The 18,517-nt window shown below is 37.1% G+C and overlaps 1 protein-coding gene across 1 annotated transcript; it reads left to right on the forward strand.

The window, feature by feature from the left end:
- The first annotated feature begins 334 nt into the window (after positions 1 to 334).
- On the forward strand, positions 335 to 2,625 carry LOC144557886 (WRKY transcription factor WRKY71-like). Its single transcript, XM_078306517.1, has 5 exons — positions 335 to 770; positions 871 to 933; positions 1,025 to 1,399; positions 1,521 to 1,637; positions 1,859 to 2,625. Exons 1-5 carry the CDS (start codon positions 690 to 692, stop codon positions 2,198 to 2,200), a joined length of 978 nt encoding a protein of 325 aa, XP_078162643.1. The 5' UTR covers positions 335 to 689; the 3' UTR covers positions 2,201 to 2,625.
- The last annotated feature ends 15,892 nt before the right edge of the window (positions 2,626 to 18,517 follow it).

The following is an 18,517-nucleotide window of genomic DNA, read 5'->3' on the forward strand; positions in this document are numbered from 1 at the left end:
CCTCTCATATTCTTTCAAAAGTTTCCAATGGTTGAAATAATCAAATATTTCTTTGTCAAGCAACCCGTTAATAAAATATGGAAAATTATATCAGAAAACAAAACCATAACCCTACTAATAAAAAAAAGACACCAAATTGTAGTTTATTATTTAAAAACAAAACATACATTGCACGAAATATTGTTAGATGTACCGTTTTTGCACACATGGTTCACAATGAAAACATTGTGAATGGCTCTATTCTATGCCACCAGAGCTGTGAAACTGGAGATATTATATGATATATGATTGATAATATTAATATGACACTCACAATTCGGCGCGTGCGTATGGCGAACTTTCTTCTTTCCTTCTTTTTTTTTTTTTTTTCTTTTTTTTTTTTAATTTCTATGCCTTAATACGACAATTTGGGGCCCACGTGCCTCCTTACCCTGTGTGTGACTCTGTCCGTCTCTCTAGAAAAGAAAGGACGAGCACTACTAATCTTCTCTCTTCAATAGGGTCGGATCTATTTATTCACTCTATATATACCCCTTCCAAGGAATCGCCTCCTTCATTCACTTCTTGCTTCTCTCCTCTCTCTTCTCTCTTCTCTCTTCTATTGAGTTTGAGCTCTCTTAAGAGAAAAAAAAAAAACAACCAAACAAAGAAAGAAAGCACATATATCTCTCTCCTTGTCTCAATTTTAAATGATGGAGTCGGCATGGATGAACTGCTCTCTTGATCTCAACCTCAATATGGGACCCCCACGCAACTCCACCGATCCACAGGTAATTTATTAATTTCTAATTATGTATCAATCAATTATTACTTGATCTTAATTTGTATCAACATCTTGATTAATATTCTCTCTTAATTTCCTTTAAATAGAAAATTGTTCTCGCAAGACCCATGCAAGTAGTAGAACAGAACTTCTTAATGCGAAAGCAAGAGGTAACTAATACTTTCCAAGTTCCTTTCAATCAAAAGAAAAAAAAAAAAAATCCACTAAATAGAGTTCTGATTAAAAATTCGTACAATCCAGACTGCAAATCTCGAGGCTGAATTCAACAGGATAAACCAAGAGAACCAGTATTTGCGCGAGTCGCTGAATACCATGATTGAGAAATATAAGGCATTACAGAGTCAAATGAGCGAGCTGGTTAACACCTCCTCGTCAGAGGGCGGCTCAGTATCGCCTTCCAGAAAGAGAAAGAGTGCTGAGAGCTTTGACACTGCCGGCCAAAACGAAGTGATACCACCTACTGTGAATCCTGTAAAGGGAACAGCAATTGTTTCCGTGGACCAGATGGAATGCACCTCAGGCGAGAATCCGGAACCCTTTAAGAGGATAAGGGAAGATTGCAAACCGAAAATGTCGAAAAGTTACGTCCGTGCCGATCCATCTGATGTGAGCTTGGTAAGGGTTCGGTCAATAATGGTATTTTTGTGAGGGGACATACACATGTAATATGTTCCTTTCTTTTGAGAATTGATGATTTGATGCTAATTGGATTGTTTTGGTTTAATTTTGAATTCAGGTAGTTAAAGATGGATATCAATGGAGGAAGTATGGCCAGAAAGTGACCAAGGATAATCCTTGCCCAAGAGCCTATTTTAGATGCTCTTTCGCCCCGGTTTGCCCAGTAAAGAAGAAGGTAATAACAAATGATAGTTATTTTATTTTGCTTGAATGTTTTTCTAGTCCCTACACATTGAATTTTGTAAGATAACTATTATTTTCCTGAATCTGTCAAAATCACACAAACTAGAATTGCTGAATTTGTAGTCCCTACCAATTATTGTGCCAGTTCTTTTAATAATTCATCCATGGAAATCATGTTTCTCATCTAATATTTTTTATTTGTTGGCATCTCAGGTCCAAAGAAGTGCTGAAGACCCGTCAATTCTAGTCGCAACATATGAAGGAGAGCACAACCACGACCAGCCAGCTCAGCACGAAGGCGTGTCAAATGGGTCAAATTCAAACAATGGCACCAGCAAGACAATTTCAAAACCTCCAATTTTAAATACCAACAATGTTTCTCTCGAGCTAGTCAAACCCGAGCAAACAAAACAAGAAATTGAGCCACAGGCCGATCATCTACGACGCAGTTTGGTGGAGCAGATGGCGCTGTCACTGACAAAGGACCCAAGTTTTAAGAACGCTCTAGCGGCCGCTATATCGGGGCAGATACTTCAATTGTCGCCACCAAAGTAGAAGAAGAAATTTGATTTTAGGCGGACTTTTATAATTTGGAATTTTTATTAGAAGTCGATCGAGTTGCCTATGCTCCAATATTTAAGTTCATGTGGAGACATGGGCTTGATTTGGTGTATATAGGTTTTAGATAGGATAATAGAGATTGGATTATTGAGAAGAAACAGGAAGCATGCACTTTAATTTTACCAGTAAAAATTTGGTAGGATTTGAGTCATTTACTGAAATGAGGCAGTTGCTGTGCCAGAAAAATCTGAAATCAGATTTGGAATCAAATTTGCTGGGACTGAAAATCCATTGCAGAGGAAGGGCAAAATTAGATGTCAATCTGACAATTGAAACAGAACATAACATTGAATCCTCAAAGCTTCTTAACAAGTGTATAAGTATCTCACCAATCAATATTCATCTTTTGCTTTTGCTAATTGTGAGTACTACTTTTCAAATCAATGTAGTCATTTAGTAACTAATCAGATGTGTCGTTGCTGAAACCAAATATTTTAAATTTTTTGTCAATATATATATCAATTGGGAATATCCCCTGCTTATTTTGAATTGAACATTTCTTCATACATGATATAACTAACCCACCTAAAACGTCTGATTGTCTAATTAGTGTATATATTATTTGACTTGGCTTCTTATCAATTCTACAAGACTATTTCTCTTTCTCGAAATACTGGACAACATTTCTTTTGTATTTTAATTCTCCTTGCAGCCATGCCTACATTGTTCCACAATAATTTGTACTTGTATCTTTTACATGTAACATGCTGTTTACATATTAACAATCTTCCTCGTTAAGTGGGGTGGGGTTTTATCCAAAGCACAAGCTGCTAGAAATATATTAGGCTTAGGTAATTTTTCTCATGCAGATAGGATACTTAATCTGCATTTTGCGGATGATACTCTGCTTTTTTTAGAAGCTAGTTCTTTTATGGTTGAGCAATTAAAATTTCTATTTTGGCAGCCTCTTTAGGCTAAAGATGTAAACTTTCTTCCTTACCTATAACCTATTTGGGAGTACCTTCGCACTGAAAAAAACTTGCACTCTCTGATTGGTCACCCCTAGTGGAAAAATTAACCAAGAGATTATTATCTTGGAAAGGTTCCTTGTTATTTTTAGGTCGTAGAGTTACTCTTTTGAATTATGTTTATCCTCTACCCCTTTGTATTGGTTGTCCATTAATTTATAGGTTACCTGTTACAACTAGGCACAAAATTGATCAAATTAGAAAGAACTTTCTATGGTCTGGTACCTCTTCTGATAGGAAAAAATATCATCTTATTGCTTGGGAAAATGTATGTTTAAGTAAATCCCAAGGTGGTTTAGGTATTTTAGATTTGAATATAATGAATGTGTCCTTATTGGCTAAATGGTGGTTTCAATTTAAAGATCCTACAATACATGGTAAATGGAAATCTATTCTTATTAATAAGTACAATAATTTAGGATTAGCTATAAATAGATGTTCTCATTTTTGGGCAGGTATTGTTCATTTTTCTGATATGGTTAGGTATTAATTGGTCTCTTGGCAATGGTTCCAATATTTTATTTTGGCTTGATAGATGGTGTAATGCAAGTTCTTTGTATTGTATATATCCTAATCTCTTTAGAATTGCTTCCAACTAACATATTATTGTTTCATAGGTTTTTTCTTCACCCTTTTTAAATCTTAGTTTTTCTAGGCATTTAACTGGTATTCTCCCGCAGGAATGGTTGCATATGCAACAATCCTTAGCCTTGACTAACCCTGTAGCTACTGAGTTAGATTTAATTCATTGGAGATGGTCTTCTAATAATATACCTGGTTAGATTAGTGTTAATTCCTTATATACCTGGTTAGACTGTGGTGGTAGACTTATCAGACCATTTGAGCCTCTAATTTTCCTCTTAAAATTAAGGTTTTTTCTTTGGTTAGTCGTGTTGGGTTTCGGAGGTGCCAAAATCCGTTTAGGCTTAAGCTATGAAAAGGCTGTAGAATAATTTTTTTTTACTTCTAACTCAAGCCGTTGATTAAAGGGATATGCCGAAAAGACCACCGAGAGTGTCCCTCTCCAGTCTCTCATTGCAAGGACCCTTTAATCATTTACAGATCTACTCCATTATTGATTTCCAAAAATTAAATCTATTTAACAATTAAATAAATTAATATAACATTTATACCTCGTTTCCAAAGTCAGATTGGAATGCAGACCGAGCGAGAAGAGCGACTCAGGAAATGACTCGTCTCGGAGCACCAGACGTATGATGCCTCTATCGGTTATCCACCAGGACTAAATGGAGAGCGGTTTATTTTTTTTTGCTAGAAATACCATAAACCGCGGGATTGTGCAAAAATACTATTCACCGAGAAAAGATGAAAATGTTAGTTTGTAATAATCTAGAAGTCAATAATACGATAATTTATCATAAAGCTTTGTTCATGAATTAGATGTTTAATTATATATCATTTTGTTGCCTTGAGTATTATTGAATTATGGATTATTTCGAGTTCATAACTGGAATTGTGAAACTCCATAATAAAGATGATATATATTCTTAAGAAGTCACTAACCGAGATAATTAGCAGGAACACTAATTAACCGTTACTAGGTTAGTATGTGGATTAAAAGATAGTTAAGTTTTACAAACCATTGACACGAGATGTCATTTTAATCACATAGATACATGTTCTAGGAACATGGTATTTGACAGACCCCGAATGAAACATTAAATAGAAATGTGTTTGTGTCATTAATGTTTTCATTCATTGTCAAGTTCTACAGTACGAGGTATTCATCGTTCGTACTAAGAGATGTGTATGTGTGAGTGTTATCTAACACTGTCCGTAAAAAACAGTCATAACGGTAGCACTTCCGTATGTGTAGCTTAGCTGAGGAAGTGATGGTTTACCAAAAGTACTATTGTCCCTCGTATTTTGTACGAGCTATAGCATCACTGGGCCCCTTGGTAGAGTTAGATTATTTGCATGCGGTATAATTACAAGAGTAATTATATTTGATAATCTGCTCAAGATCAAAAAAAAATTAAGTTAGCAAGGATGACACACACCTACCTTGAAACTGATCTGATAGCTATAAGACAAATAATTGACACGAGTAAATAGTTTACTGGATCGTGGTATTGTACAGTACAGCATCATCTGTGTAATTGGATGGTCATAGTGCAGATGTCAGATGCCTTATATGATTATAGAAGTTAAAACGGTTTTAATTCTATTTACCAACATAACACAGATCCTATTGGGTCACACCATATAGGAGTTACTCGGAGAATCTTGTTGATTAATTATAAATTGATTATGATTAATAATAAGATGGTTATAATTAATTATACGTGTTATAATTAAATTATAAATGTCATATAAGATGACAAGCAAAAATAAATGTTAATTTATAAACGTACACGTTATGTTGTATAAAAGTTACCGAAATAACAACCGCAAGAAATATAATTGTTCAGAATAATTATATGGATATTATCTGAATTTATGCCGAGGGCATTTTGGTCTTTTCACATGTCATCCTTATCTACATGACACGTCATCGATCTTATCCATTCAATGACATACCTTGTAAATAGGCATAAGTTGAGGGGTATTTTGGTCTTTTGCGAACCTCCTCAAAAGCCTATAAATAAAGGGGTACATGGAGAGAGAAACTTACTAATTCACTCGTATCGTTTCGTGTCGAATCGAATCGGTATTTTCTCTCTTTCTCATTTTCTCTCCCAAATAGTGTTTCGGTTGAGAAAAGAAAGTTATACGTAGTTGACATATAATCTTGCGAGTTGTTGATTAGTAGATTTATGAGATTAGTGAATAGTGTTTTTTTCCGAATTTTGTGGTATTTCAGTTTTGCTTATTTATGAAATTGAGTAACCGAAAATTCGTATTTACAGGTTTTCGTCTTTTTCCCGTGAATAGTGTTTTTGCAGAATTTCGTGGTTTACAGTATTTCTGGCAAAAGAAATAAACCGCTCTCCGGTTAGTCCTGGTGGATAACTGATAGAGGCATCAGACGTCTGGTACTCCGAGACGATTCATTCTCGATGTCGCTCTTCTCGCTCGGTCTGCTTTCCTATTTGAATTTGGAAACGAGGTATAAACATGTTATATTAATCTATTTAATTGGTAAATAGATTTAATGTTTTAGAAAATCAATTATGGAGTAGATCTGTAAATGAATTAAAAGGGCTTTTGATGCCAAAGGAATACGAAAAGTGGACAGCCTTGGAATGTTTCCTGACATACCCCGTTTAATTCTTAGCTTAACTTAAACGTAAAATTTTGTTTTACACACTTTCCGCAATTAAGCTAAATCAATTGGTTTGAACTGTCAAAACCCAACAGAAAACACGTAAATAACAATCGATTCGATTCGACACGAAACAATATGAGTGAATTAGTGGTTTCTCTCTCTACCCCTCCACCCTTATTTATAGGCATTTGTGGCAGTTGCCAAGTTACCAAAATACCCTCATGAATAGTAAAGAGGTTCCAACGTGAAAAGACCAAAATACCCTTGGTGGATAAGAATAATGACATGTCATGTAGATAAGGATGATGACATGTCACGTGGATAAGGTTGACATGTGAAAAGACCAAAATTCCATTGGTTCGAATTCAATTAACATCCATATAATTATTCTGAACAATTATATTTCTTGCGGTTGTTGTTTCGGTAACTTTTATACAACGTACCGAGTACATTTATAAATTAACCTTTTTTAGTTTTGCTTTGTCATTTTTACATGACATTTATAATTTAATTATATCTCGTATAATTAATTATAACCATCTTATTATTAATCATAATCAATTTATAATTAATCAATAAGATTCTCCGAGTAGCTCCTATACGACGTGACCCAATATGATCTATGTTATGTTGGTAAATAGAATTAAAAATGTTCTAACTTCTAGAATCATAGGAGGCACCTATCATAATGGACTATGACTATCCAATTACACAGATGATGCTGTACTTTACAATACCACGATCCAGTAAACTATTTTACTCGTGTTAATTCTTTGTCTCATAGCTATCAGATCAGTTTCAAGGTAGATGTGTGTCATCCTTGCAAACTTAATCTTTTATTGATCTTGAGTAGATTATCAAATATGATTACTCTTGTAATCATACCGCTAGCAGATAATCCTTACTCTATCAAGGGACCCAGTGATACTATAACTCGTATAGAGATACGAGAGACAATAGTACTTTTGGCAAACCATCACTTCCTCAGCATAAGTTATGTATACCGAAGAGCTACCGTTATAACTGCTTTTTACAGACAGCGTTAGATAACAATCACACATACACATCTCTTAGTAGGAAAGATGAATACCTCATACTTTAGAACTTAACACTGAATGAATACCTCATACCTCAATATATTTCAGCAATTTGGTCTTAGATAGCTAACCATAATAGTTTCACTTTTAATTATACTTCTATCCTTGATTTGTGGGATTTAGATAGAGGTATACCTCTTAGAGATACATTATTTTTAGAACTAATTAGAGCTGCCATACTTTGGACCTTATAGTTAATTAGAAATAAAATTTGCTTTAACAATTCTCCTATTCCACATGTAGTTTCTACAGCCTCTTCTATTATTTCTTTGGCTTTTTTTGGTGCAAAAGTAAGAATGATAACTCCTTTTTTTTTTTTTTGAAAACCTGGCAGTAGCTGCCATGTAATTTATTGATATGGAGAGTTACACATACAAAGTTCTGAGATCTATATATTTTACCAAGGAGCTTTCAACAGACCACGATATTGAAATGGTATAAACATTATTAGCAGTATATTAACCATAGCTTCATGTCTTGGATGGCTCTGTTAGCGATCGCATCTGGTCTTGAAATCTCACCTCTGAAGATGAGGTGATTTCTGTTCTTCCAAATATTCCAAGCTGTGCAAATGAATCTCACCATCCATTCTTTGAACCGCATGCCCCCCTGAGACCGTACCAGTTCCCAAGATCTATTCCAAACCCCCTGTACCGACTCAGCATGTCTGAAGATTTGCCTTCCCAAAAGGGATCCCACCTTGAACCAAACATGGACTGTCAACGGGCACAAGAAAATTAGATGCAGCTGTGATTCAACCAGACAATTGGCACAAACCGCACAGTGTCTATCTATTCTCATACCCCGATACGTCAACACATCTCTAGTGAGTAGCTTACCTTGCAACAACAAAAATGCAAATATTCTAACTGTAGGGGGCAGTTTGCATTTCCAAATAGGATAGAATTGCCATCTGATCAGTCCACCTCCATTTAGGATCTCACTAATTGAACTTGCTGTATACGACCCATCTCTGCTCCAATTCCACCTGATTCGATCCTCTTCTTCCAAATTGAAATCTATTTGGATTGAAGGGTCTAAAGCATGATCTATCTGGTTACGGCATGGCCAAGCTTGTTGCAGTGATAATAGAGGTTGATTGATTTCCTGTACATACGTCTCCATTCTTGGCAAGCCTCCCCAAGAATCGAACCAATATGAAATTGTCGACCCATCTCCTATCTCCCATGATGTGCTCCAAATGAATAGGGATTTCAGATTATGCAATTGGCGCCAGAAGAAGGAGCCCCCTTTTAACCAAAATTTTGCAGTTGTATCTCTAACCGACTTTCGATGAATCCGGTTAATCACTGTTGTCCACAATCCAAGCGGGTCAGCATACAATTTCCACCACCACCTTAGTAGTAGGGATATGTTAGTGATGTTGAGATTGGTGATTCCAAGCCCTCCCCATTTCTTAGGCCGACATGCCGATGTCCAGTTAATTAGGGATATTCCTCTCTTACTGTTATCAGCCGCCCCCCATAGAAATGATCTTCTGACCTTGTCAATTCGCTGTATGACCCACTGAGGGATACGAAAGCACATCATGTGATATACCGGTATTGACGAGAGGACCGATTGTACCAGTTGCAATCTTCCCCCCTTGAGATAAGTTTTCCTTTCCATCCACTCAACTTTCTTTCAACCTTCTCAATTAGAGGTAGGAACAAATCCCTAGTCGGTTTGTTGATGGTTAGAGGTAGACCTAGATACAGAATCGGAAAGTCAGATTCCGTGCAACCCATTATTGATCGAATCCAAGTTAGGTCCTGTTGTTGTATATTTAGTGGAATAAAGGTGCTCTTATTAAAATTCACCTTAAGACCCGACACTGCACCAAATATCCAAATGATAAGCTTTAGCGAAATGAGAGAAGTGATGTCTGCTGATGATATAACCGCGGTGTCATCAGCGTATTGGAAAGCAAGAATAGAGTCAGGTATCTTTCGGGATAAGGTGTTGTGTATAATAACAACAGTTTCTCTCCTTTAATGACTTTATCTGACAAAGGGGTTGAATTTAGTGGTGTCGGGTCTGGTCATGGATTGGATTATGATCCTTGGTCCTCTTCTTCTCAGGCTGATGTGCCTCCTCCTCCTCCTCCCCCTCCACCTCATCCCATTGACTCTAAGGATCCTTTGGGGAATGCTATTCGTTCTGAGAAGGAGAAAAAACGCAAGGGTAAACACTTGGCTGCTACCACCTCTACGGAAGAAACCAGAAATAGTCTCCGGGTGAAACTCAATCAATTGGTGGGGGCGAAAGAGGGTCCAGCTGGCAGGTCTGATTTGGGTCAGCCTTCGGTTAAGGCACAAACAGGTATGCAATTTTTGATTGAACAATTTCCTTATTCTTCTTTATCCGATTTGGATTTGGTTAAATTATATGATGTTAGTGGTTTTAAATTAGGGGACACTTTAGAAGATAGTATTAGGATAGTTCAATCTATTCGGTCTCTTTCTAAGAATAACCTTGAGTCTGTGATCCATAATAAATTAGGTACAGGTCAGATTTCTAGTGTAGACATTAGTGACATAGCCCAATGTGGTACTGATTTAAGGGGTTCTGATAGTTTCCATGGTTAAATTCTTAAATTGGAATGCAAGAGGCTTAGGAAGGTTGGTTAAAAGACGATACTTGAGTGATCTGCTTAGAGATAATAAAATTGATATGGTATGTATTCAGGAAACCAAGAAAGACCATTTTCATGATAGGACTTTGAGAGCTTTGAGCACCTCTATAAATAAATGGGAATTTAAGCCATCTGAGGGAGCATCGGGGGGTTTATTTTTTGGATATAATGATAATTTATTCTTTTTGATTGCCTCTCATGTTAGACAATTTTCTATTACTTTGCATGTTAAGAATAAACTCGATAATTTTGAGTGGTGTTTTACTACAGTTTATGGTCCTCTAAATTCTGCATCTCGAAGAGATTTTTTGTTGGAATTGCAAGACATAGGTAATTTAGGTATTGATGCTTGGCTTATTATGGGTGACTTTAATATGGTTAGAAGAAGGTCTGAAAGGACTGGTTCCACTTTTAATCATATAATTAGTAGTAGATTTAATTCTTTTATTAGACATAATCAATTAATGGAGTTGTATTTACCAGATAGAAAATTTACTTGGGCCAGGTCTTTAAATTCAACATCCCAAGCCTTATTAGATAGAGTATTGTGTTCTACTTCTTGGAATTCTCATTTTAATTCAGCTAGCCTTTCTTCTTTACCTAGAGCATATTCCGATCATACTCCTATCATTTTAGATACTCAAGCTATAGTGTTTCCTCCTTCAAAAGTAATTAGATTTGATAAGTCTTGGTTAGACTATGAGGGTTTTTATGAATTACTCTCTTCTTGGTGGTTAGATAGCCCTTTGACAACTGATCTTGGTTTAAGTTGGAAATTAAAAATACAATTTTTAAGGAGAAAATTAAGAGGTTGGAGTTCAAATATTAGAGGTGAAAAACGGCGACTTAAGGCTAGTTTACTTCATAAAATAGATAATTATGAACGTAGAGTAGATGATCATACCATTTCAGATTTTGATCTTGATGATTGGCGTTTCTGTCAATCTGAGTTACATAAAATTTATTTGGAAGAAGAGCAATATTGGCAACAGTGATCTCGGTTAAAATGGTTTCTTGAAGGAGATCTCAATACTAAATTTTTTCATGTCACTGCTTCTTCTAGAAAGAAGAAAAATATTATTAGTTGTTTAGAAATTAATGGTGTTATGATATATGAACAATCTATACTTTTACGACATATTTCAGATTATTATAAAAGCCTTATGGGCTCCTCTTCCACTAGGTTAGTTTCTTTACAAGCGGATTTATGGCCAGTTTCTGATAATTTAACATTGGAACAATGTATCTCTTTAGAAACTCCATTTACATTAGAAGAGATTAAACATGTAGTTTATGAATGTAATCCCTCTACAACACCTGGTCCGGATGGCATATCTTTTCAATTTTATCAATCTTTTTGGGAAGTCATTAAAGAGGATTTACTTAGCATCTTCACTGCTTTCTATAATCATGAGTTAGATGTATCTAAATTTAATCTAGCTACTATTTGTTTAATTCCAAAAAAGGATGCTGCAATTACTATACGGAATTATAGGCCTATTAGTTTAATTAATTGTAGTTATAAGATCATTACTAAATTACTAGCTAATAGATTAGCCTTAGTTATGGATTCTATTATTGATCCATCTCAGACTGCATACATTAAAGGAAGGTTCATCCTTGATAATGTAGTTAGTGCACATGAAGTTTTGCATCAAGTTAAGATTAAAAAACAGATGTGTGTTTTGTTTAAATTAGATTTTGAAAAGGCTTTTGATCATGTTAATTGGGATTTTCTTTTAGAAGTAATGCATGCTAGGGGCTTTGGACAAAGATTTATTACATGGATTCGATTAACTTTAGAAGGCAGTAGAACATGTGTTAATTTAAATGGTACTTTAGGTCAATATTTTTCTTGTAAGAGGGGGGTTCGACAAGGTGACCCACTCTCTCCTTTTCTTTTTATTTTAGTTACGGATGTACTTAATAAAATTTTACAGCGAGCTAGATTAGGAGGATATGTTGATGGATTAGGGGATTTCCGTAATATAGGCAATATTATGAATCTGCATTTTGCAGATGATACTTTATTATTTCTTAAAGCTGATAAGGATATCCTATTTCATATTAAATGACTTCTTCTTGCCTTTGAAAATGTTTCCGGACTCAAAATAAATTATGACAAAAGTGAAATGTTCCCTCACAATTTGTCTGATCTTCAATGTGAGGAATTGGCTACTATTTTAGGATGTAAAGTAGCTTCTTTACCACTTACTTATTTAGGGGTACCCATTAATAATAAAGCATTAACTGATATAGATTGACAAATTTTAATCGATAAAATTGAAAAAAAACTTCAAAGTTGGAAGGGCTCATTACTCTCTTTAGGAGGTAGAGTCACCCTCCTAAACTCCGTGTTATCTGCAATCCCTTTATATTGGATGTCCATGTATAGATTACCTGCTAAAATTAGGAATAGGATAGACAAAATTAGACGCAAATTTCTTTGGCATGGTGGAAATTCCACAAGGAAAAAATATCATTTGGTAGCTTGGCGAGAAGTTTGCAAAAGTAAAGATCAAGGGGGTTTAGGAGTTTTGGATTTAAAGTTAATGAATCAGTCTCTTTTAGCTAAATGGTGGATTAGATTTCTAGATAATTCTATTCATGGTACATGGAAATCAATTCTTTTAAGTAAGTATGGATGTAGAACCAACCCTTCAGTGTGCTCTCCATTCTGGAGATCAATTTTAAAAGACCATGTGATGATTAATTTAGGTTTAAATAAAGAAATAGGTAATGGTAAGTCTACGGCTTTCTGGTTAGATAGATGGTGCAATGAACATGCTCTACAGCATCAGTATCCAAATTTGTTTTCCATTGTTACCAATAGATTTGTGTCTGTGGCTGAGGTTTTTGTTGCTTCTTATTTGCAACTTAGTTTTAGAAGACAATTAACTGGTATATATATGACTGAATGGCTAGTTTTACAAAATAGATTATTTCACTTTACTCTATCTGACCAATTAGGAGATAGGTTCATATGGAGATGGTCCACCGATGATAACTTCACTGTTCATTCCTTTATAAATGGTTAGAATATGGGGACATGCCAAATTCTGAATATAACACTATATGGAAATCTCATATTCCATTAAAAATTAAAATATTTTTGTGGCTTGTGCGAAAAGACAAGATTTTGACTAAGACTAACTTAGTAAATAAAGGTTGGCAAGGAGATACGAAATGTATGTTTTGTGATCAAATAGAGAGTACAGAGCATCTTTTCGTTCAATGCTCTTTCATTAGCTTAATCTGGAACTGGATAGCAGATTATAATAACTTTAGTTATGATTGTCACACTTTGGAGGATTTATGGATGATTGATGCTTCTATTCCTTTAAAAGATAGATTATTAATTGAATTATTACGAGGTGCTGTTTTATGGACTATTTGGTTAGAACGCAATAGATTATGTTTTAATGTTAGTTCCCCTTATTCTATTAAGGTTATTGGTACTAAGATTATAGCTTTGACTCAATTTTGGTGTAAATCTAGAGATGATGATTCATTCTTTAAATTAAATCTTATATTGCCTTTTGATGTTAAGAATCTTCCAGATCTCCTTCTGCTGGAAGAGGAAAGAAGCTCAGACACGACCCAAACTTTGGACCTCCTGATGCAGGATTATGGGGTTGGCAACCCCCCATTTCCAATGTTTGGCGTCGAGGAAGAGGATGAAGACTTATTAGATTTGTAGTACTTGGTTTTATGCATGTTATGATGTTTTTGTGTTTTCCTAGGATTGTTGTCTTCTTGTGTTGTGGACATGTTAAGATGTTTTGGTTTTTTCTATTGTTTTTGCTTATGTTTTGAACAGCTGTACAGACTTGACATATTTGATTTTGGTACCAATTTTAGGTACTAAGTCAAATATGCTATGATTCTTGATTTCAATGAAATCGGTGGTAAAATACCACTATTTTTCAAAAAAAAAAAAGGACCCATTGATCGCCAAGATCATTTGCTGAAATACATCAGCTACCAGGTTGAATAGGAGAGGTGATAGAGGGTCGCCCTGTCGGAGGCCCCGTTTGTGTATGAAGAAATCTGATGCTTCTCCATTTACTACCACCCTTGAGGAAGAAGATTGCAATAACTGTTGCATCCATAGCATCCATTTGCTTGGGAAGCCCCTAGCTTGCAATACTTTGAACAAAAAGCTCCACTCTATTGAATCGAATGCCTTGGCGAAATCGATCTTAAGGAAGATCGCTGAATTTTTTGTACTTGAGATGTGCTGCAATAGTTCTCTCGTCACTACAAAATTATCCGTTATTTGCCTACCTTGGATGAATGCTGTTTGATGACCTGAAATTAGCTCGGGCATCTTTTCTTTAAGCCGATTGGCAAGGATCTTGGATAGCAATTTAGGTATCACGTTGATTACACTAATTGGTCTGAAATCCCCAACCAATATCAGAGAGTCTTTCTTGGGAATGAGTACCACATTGGCTTTATTCACCTCGGCTAGACGAATAGTGTTGTGATAAAATCCTTGTACTATTGTCATAATTTCCCCTTTCAACTCTGGCCAATATGTTTGTAAGAATTCGTTCGGGATTCCATCAGGACCCGACGCTTTATTCTTTGCCAAACTGTTAACCGCCATTTCAACTTCCTGAAGAGTAAATTGGTCATCCAGATTAATTAAATCTGTGATAGGGTTGTAGAGAGTTTGAGGATCGAAATTTAAGGTATCACGTGAGGTGCCCAGCAATTGTTTCATCTGCTGTAGAAAAGCTTCATTTATCTGCATTGGATCAGTGAGCATTCTATCCCATTGTTGGATATAATGCACTTTATTTCTGCTCAGTCTTGATGATGCCTTGGCATGAAAGAACCGGGTGTTCTTATCGCCCTGTTTTAGCCAATTACAGCGAGCCCGTTGCCTCCATCGCTCTTCAATGTTATTTGCCATATTGTATGCATTCTCTTTGATCTTACATCTCATCAAAAATTCGTGCCGTGACAAAGGCCTTCTTTCTTCAATCCTGTCAAAAAAGATGATAACACTCTTTCAAAAAGTGAGTGTTTTTTCCATGTCACCAAAAGTTTCTTTATGCCAAGCTGAGAGAGCTCGATGCAATATTTGGATATTTGCATGAAATTTTTCAACACAGAACTGTGGTAAATCAGAAACATTTTCCCACAAAATTTGTATCATATGACGAGGCATGTCATATTTCAACCAAAAAGTTTCAAATTTAAAGGACTTTTGTTGAGGGGCATTTTTTTTTAACGTCAAAAGCAATGGTGCATGGTCTGACACTAGCATATCAAGGGCTTGAAGGGTTATAATTGGAAAATGGAGTTGCCAATCAGATGTAGTTAACACTCGATCAATCCTTGAAAAGGTTGGAATAGGTCTCTTACTAGACCAAGTAAAAGATCTGTTCTTTAGAGGAATATCAACAAGGGCTGCTTTCTGAATAAAATCATTGAATAAATCCATTAGAGGAACAACCCTTGTACCTCCCGATCTATCTATCATCCACCGTACCAAATTGAAGTCCCCTGCCACTATCCATGGTGAGTGAATTAGATCTAAGAGTTTGACCAATTCATCTATGAATTGTGGTTTCTCGCAATCACGGCTGGGGCCAAACACTACTGTACAACAGAATTCCCGGTTGGATTTCACATCTAACAATAAGACAGTTAAAGTGTGGGGTGTAGACCAGCTATTTATTAGTTTAAATTTTTTTTTCCAAGCGATAAGAATACCCCCAGAAGAGTGATCAGCCAAGTTGGAAACGCAAAAAGGATCAAAATAGGAAGGTAAGAAATACGAAACATAGCTCAAAGAAATTTCATTCAACTTAGTTTCTTGCAACATACAGATATCACATCTAGAGGACCGGATTGTCTCTCTAACAACATTACACTTGTCTATTAGGCCAAGACCTCTACAATTCCAAGATAGAATCTTTGATTTTGTAAATAACATTAAAAACAAGTTGACACAATCAAGTTAAAAACTGAAACAAAAAGGACTGAATCAGACCTGTCCATCGAGCATTTGCTCCTCAAAGTTGTCCAGATCGGCCAAATCATCCGATTGTATATCATCAAGAGCCAATTCATCTTCTGGGTCAAGCTGAAATCGTTCATCCCATGCTTCTTCTTCTTCTAGTTCCTTGTTTTTCTCCTGGTCTCTTTGCGATTTCCTTTCCTCATTGTCAATGTGTAACACCTTAAGAACCTCAGATGTCTGGACTCCGCATCCCTGACTTATTGCTTCCAATTGAAGATGATTAACTTGTACTTCGAAAAAACCAGTTGGGTCTAGGTTGATTGTTGCGGCTGGTATGTGCTTATTACTTTGAGCAGGCTTCTTTACTGAACCAGGTGCTTCTGACCCTTGTTGGAATAGTTTCCTTTTGGCTGGTGTAACCGGCCTATTTCTATTTCCTTCTTCCTGATTCGCTATTGGGCTTTGAATTGGGCCCTTGACCAACTTGATTGGGACTGTTATTAGCCCACTTGCACCTTCACGTGCCTTTGCACTTTTGTATTTTCTTTTGGGCACCTCCCCAGTCTTCTGTGACCTTGCTGTGTGTTGCACTCCATGTGTCTTATCCATTCTTACTATTCGCCGACCCGCCCCATCTTTAGTTCCTCTTTCTACGACACTCTCTCCACGTGGCTTGTTCTTTCCTTTATCTAGAATTCCTCTGAACCGCATATTGCGTGAGAACGCGTGAGACAAAAGGTGATTCGTTTGTGGACCCGCTTCCCTGCCTCGAGCAGGGATCCTTTGAGACCTCTCGCCCGTGGGTTCTCTAAACACAATACCTTTCTGATTCACAAGATGACCCGCCTCAGGAATTTGAGGAGGCATAAAGGACTGACCCTTTTCAAAGGTGGCGGTTTTTTGTTTTTACCCTTATCTGGAAGTTGTCCTCTCCCTGATTGAGTTGCAGTGTCCTGCGGCTGAATTTCAGTGTCCTGTGACTGTGGAATAGATGCCACCTGGCAGCGAGGCTCGCGCGCTTCCAAATGTTGATCTTCGGAGAATAAAGAAGAAAGGTTAGGTGTCACAGATTCTATGTTGCCTTTCCGTGTGACCATTGGAGAATTGGGTTGAACATGAGTCTGAAAATGACCCGCTTCACTAATGGAATTTCCTTGCCACCGCTGATGAATTAGGGTTCCTTGATTTTCTGATGCTTCCACCATGTCTCTGAGAGTCTGTATTGGAACTTGGTCGCACCCCTTTTTTTCGAGAAGGATTTGCCGTATCTCCGGCGGTATGACAGCAAGATCAAGGCTCATGCAAATTTCTTGGAGAGCTCCTCTCGAACAATAGATTATATCTTCAGGGTCTCCATCGGATGCTTGACCAGATTCGTGAGAGTCGTCAGAGGACATCGGATGGCTACTCGGTAGTGGTTGGGGGTATTTTATTGGGTGGTCCGGGAAGTCCGAGGGGGAGTATATCGGGCCCACCTCCCAGTTGAATAACTTGACCCCCGAAATATGCTCAATCCCTCCAATGACAATGCCGACCTTGTCAGGAACTCTTCTTAGGTCGGTGGTGGCTATGGCCACTCGCCAATGCGAGTAGTCCGATCTGTCAACAGATGGTACCGACCCCAAGTAGACACCAATGCTCGAGACAGCCATCTTTACTGCATTCTCCTTCCACATATGTACCGGGAAGTCAATTAGGTCTATGATTATTTTGAACCTAGGTAGCATCACCTCGGCATCCCTGATCTCCGACCAAGGCTGTGCATCATACCCTTTTTCCCAGAAGTCCAATGGTAGTGCTCTGATTAGTGTATCTACTTGCAATCCCTATGGCAGATGCAACATAGTCCGACCATTTGACAATCTTGCAACCCTAAGCTCCTCTTCTCTCACCAAACCAGTATCTACTACCATTTGAACAAGGTCAGTAGGGTTCTTTGGATCTCCTCTGAATATAACGGCTTTTTTTAGGCGATCAATCTCAACAAAGAAATCGTCATCCCTGTCTATGAAGCACAGCAGCTTTTCCGGGCGACCATCCGGTAATGTGAGCGACTGGTTGGGTTGCTTGGTCAGTAGTTCATGAAAAGGAGGCTCAGGCATGTGCTTTGGCAGTATCAAGTTTGCCTGGTTTGGTGGTACCTGGTTGGCCTGCTGATGCAAAGGTGGTTGAGCCTTTGCGGTTGCTTGCAATGGTTGGCGCTGTCTAGGCCGGGTAGGAGATGTCTTTTTAGCCGGGGCTGCCATGTTTGGGGAAAATGGTTTGGCGGCAGGGTTGAGTTGGGTTCTGCATTTGTTGAGGCTGTGTCCATCTAACCAACACTTGCCACATTTGAGTTGATTGCA

Source organism: Carex rostrata, chromosome 8 (assembly GCF_964058835.1).
Source record: "Carex rostrata chromosome 8, lpCarRost1.2, whole genome shotgun sequence".
NCBI classification, from domain to species: Eukaryota; Viridiplantae; Streptophyta; class Magnoliopsida; order Poales; family Cyperaceae; genus Carex; species Carex rostrata.

What these genes read in the sequence shown, in the direction of transcription:
- LOC144557886 (XM_078306517.1), top strand. Translation starts at nt 690, where the DNA reads ATGATGGAGTCGGCATGGATGAACTGCTCTCTTGATCTCAACCTCAAT. An exon ending in TCTTAATGCGAAAGCAAGAG is followed by an intron (nt 934 to 1,024) that starts GTAACTAATACT and finishes CGTACAATCCAG; the next exon opens with ACTGCAAATCTCGAGGCTGA. An exon ending in TTTGCCCAGTAAAGAAGAAG is followed by an intron (nt 1,638 to 1,858) that starts GTAATAACAAAT and finishes TTGGCATCTCAG; the next exon opens with GTCCAAAGAAGTGCTGAAGA.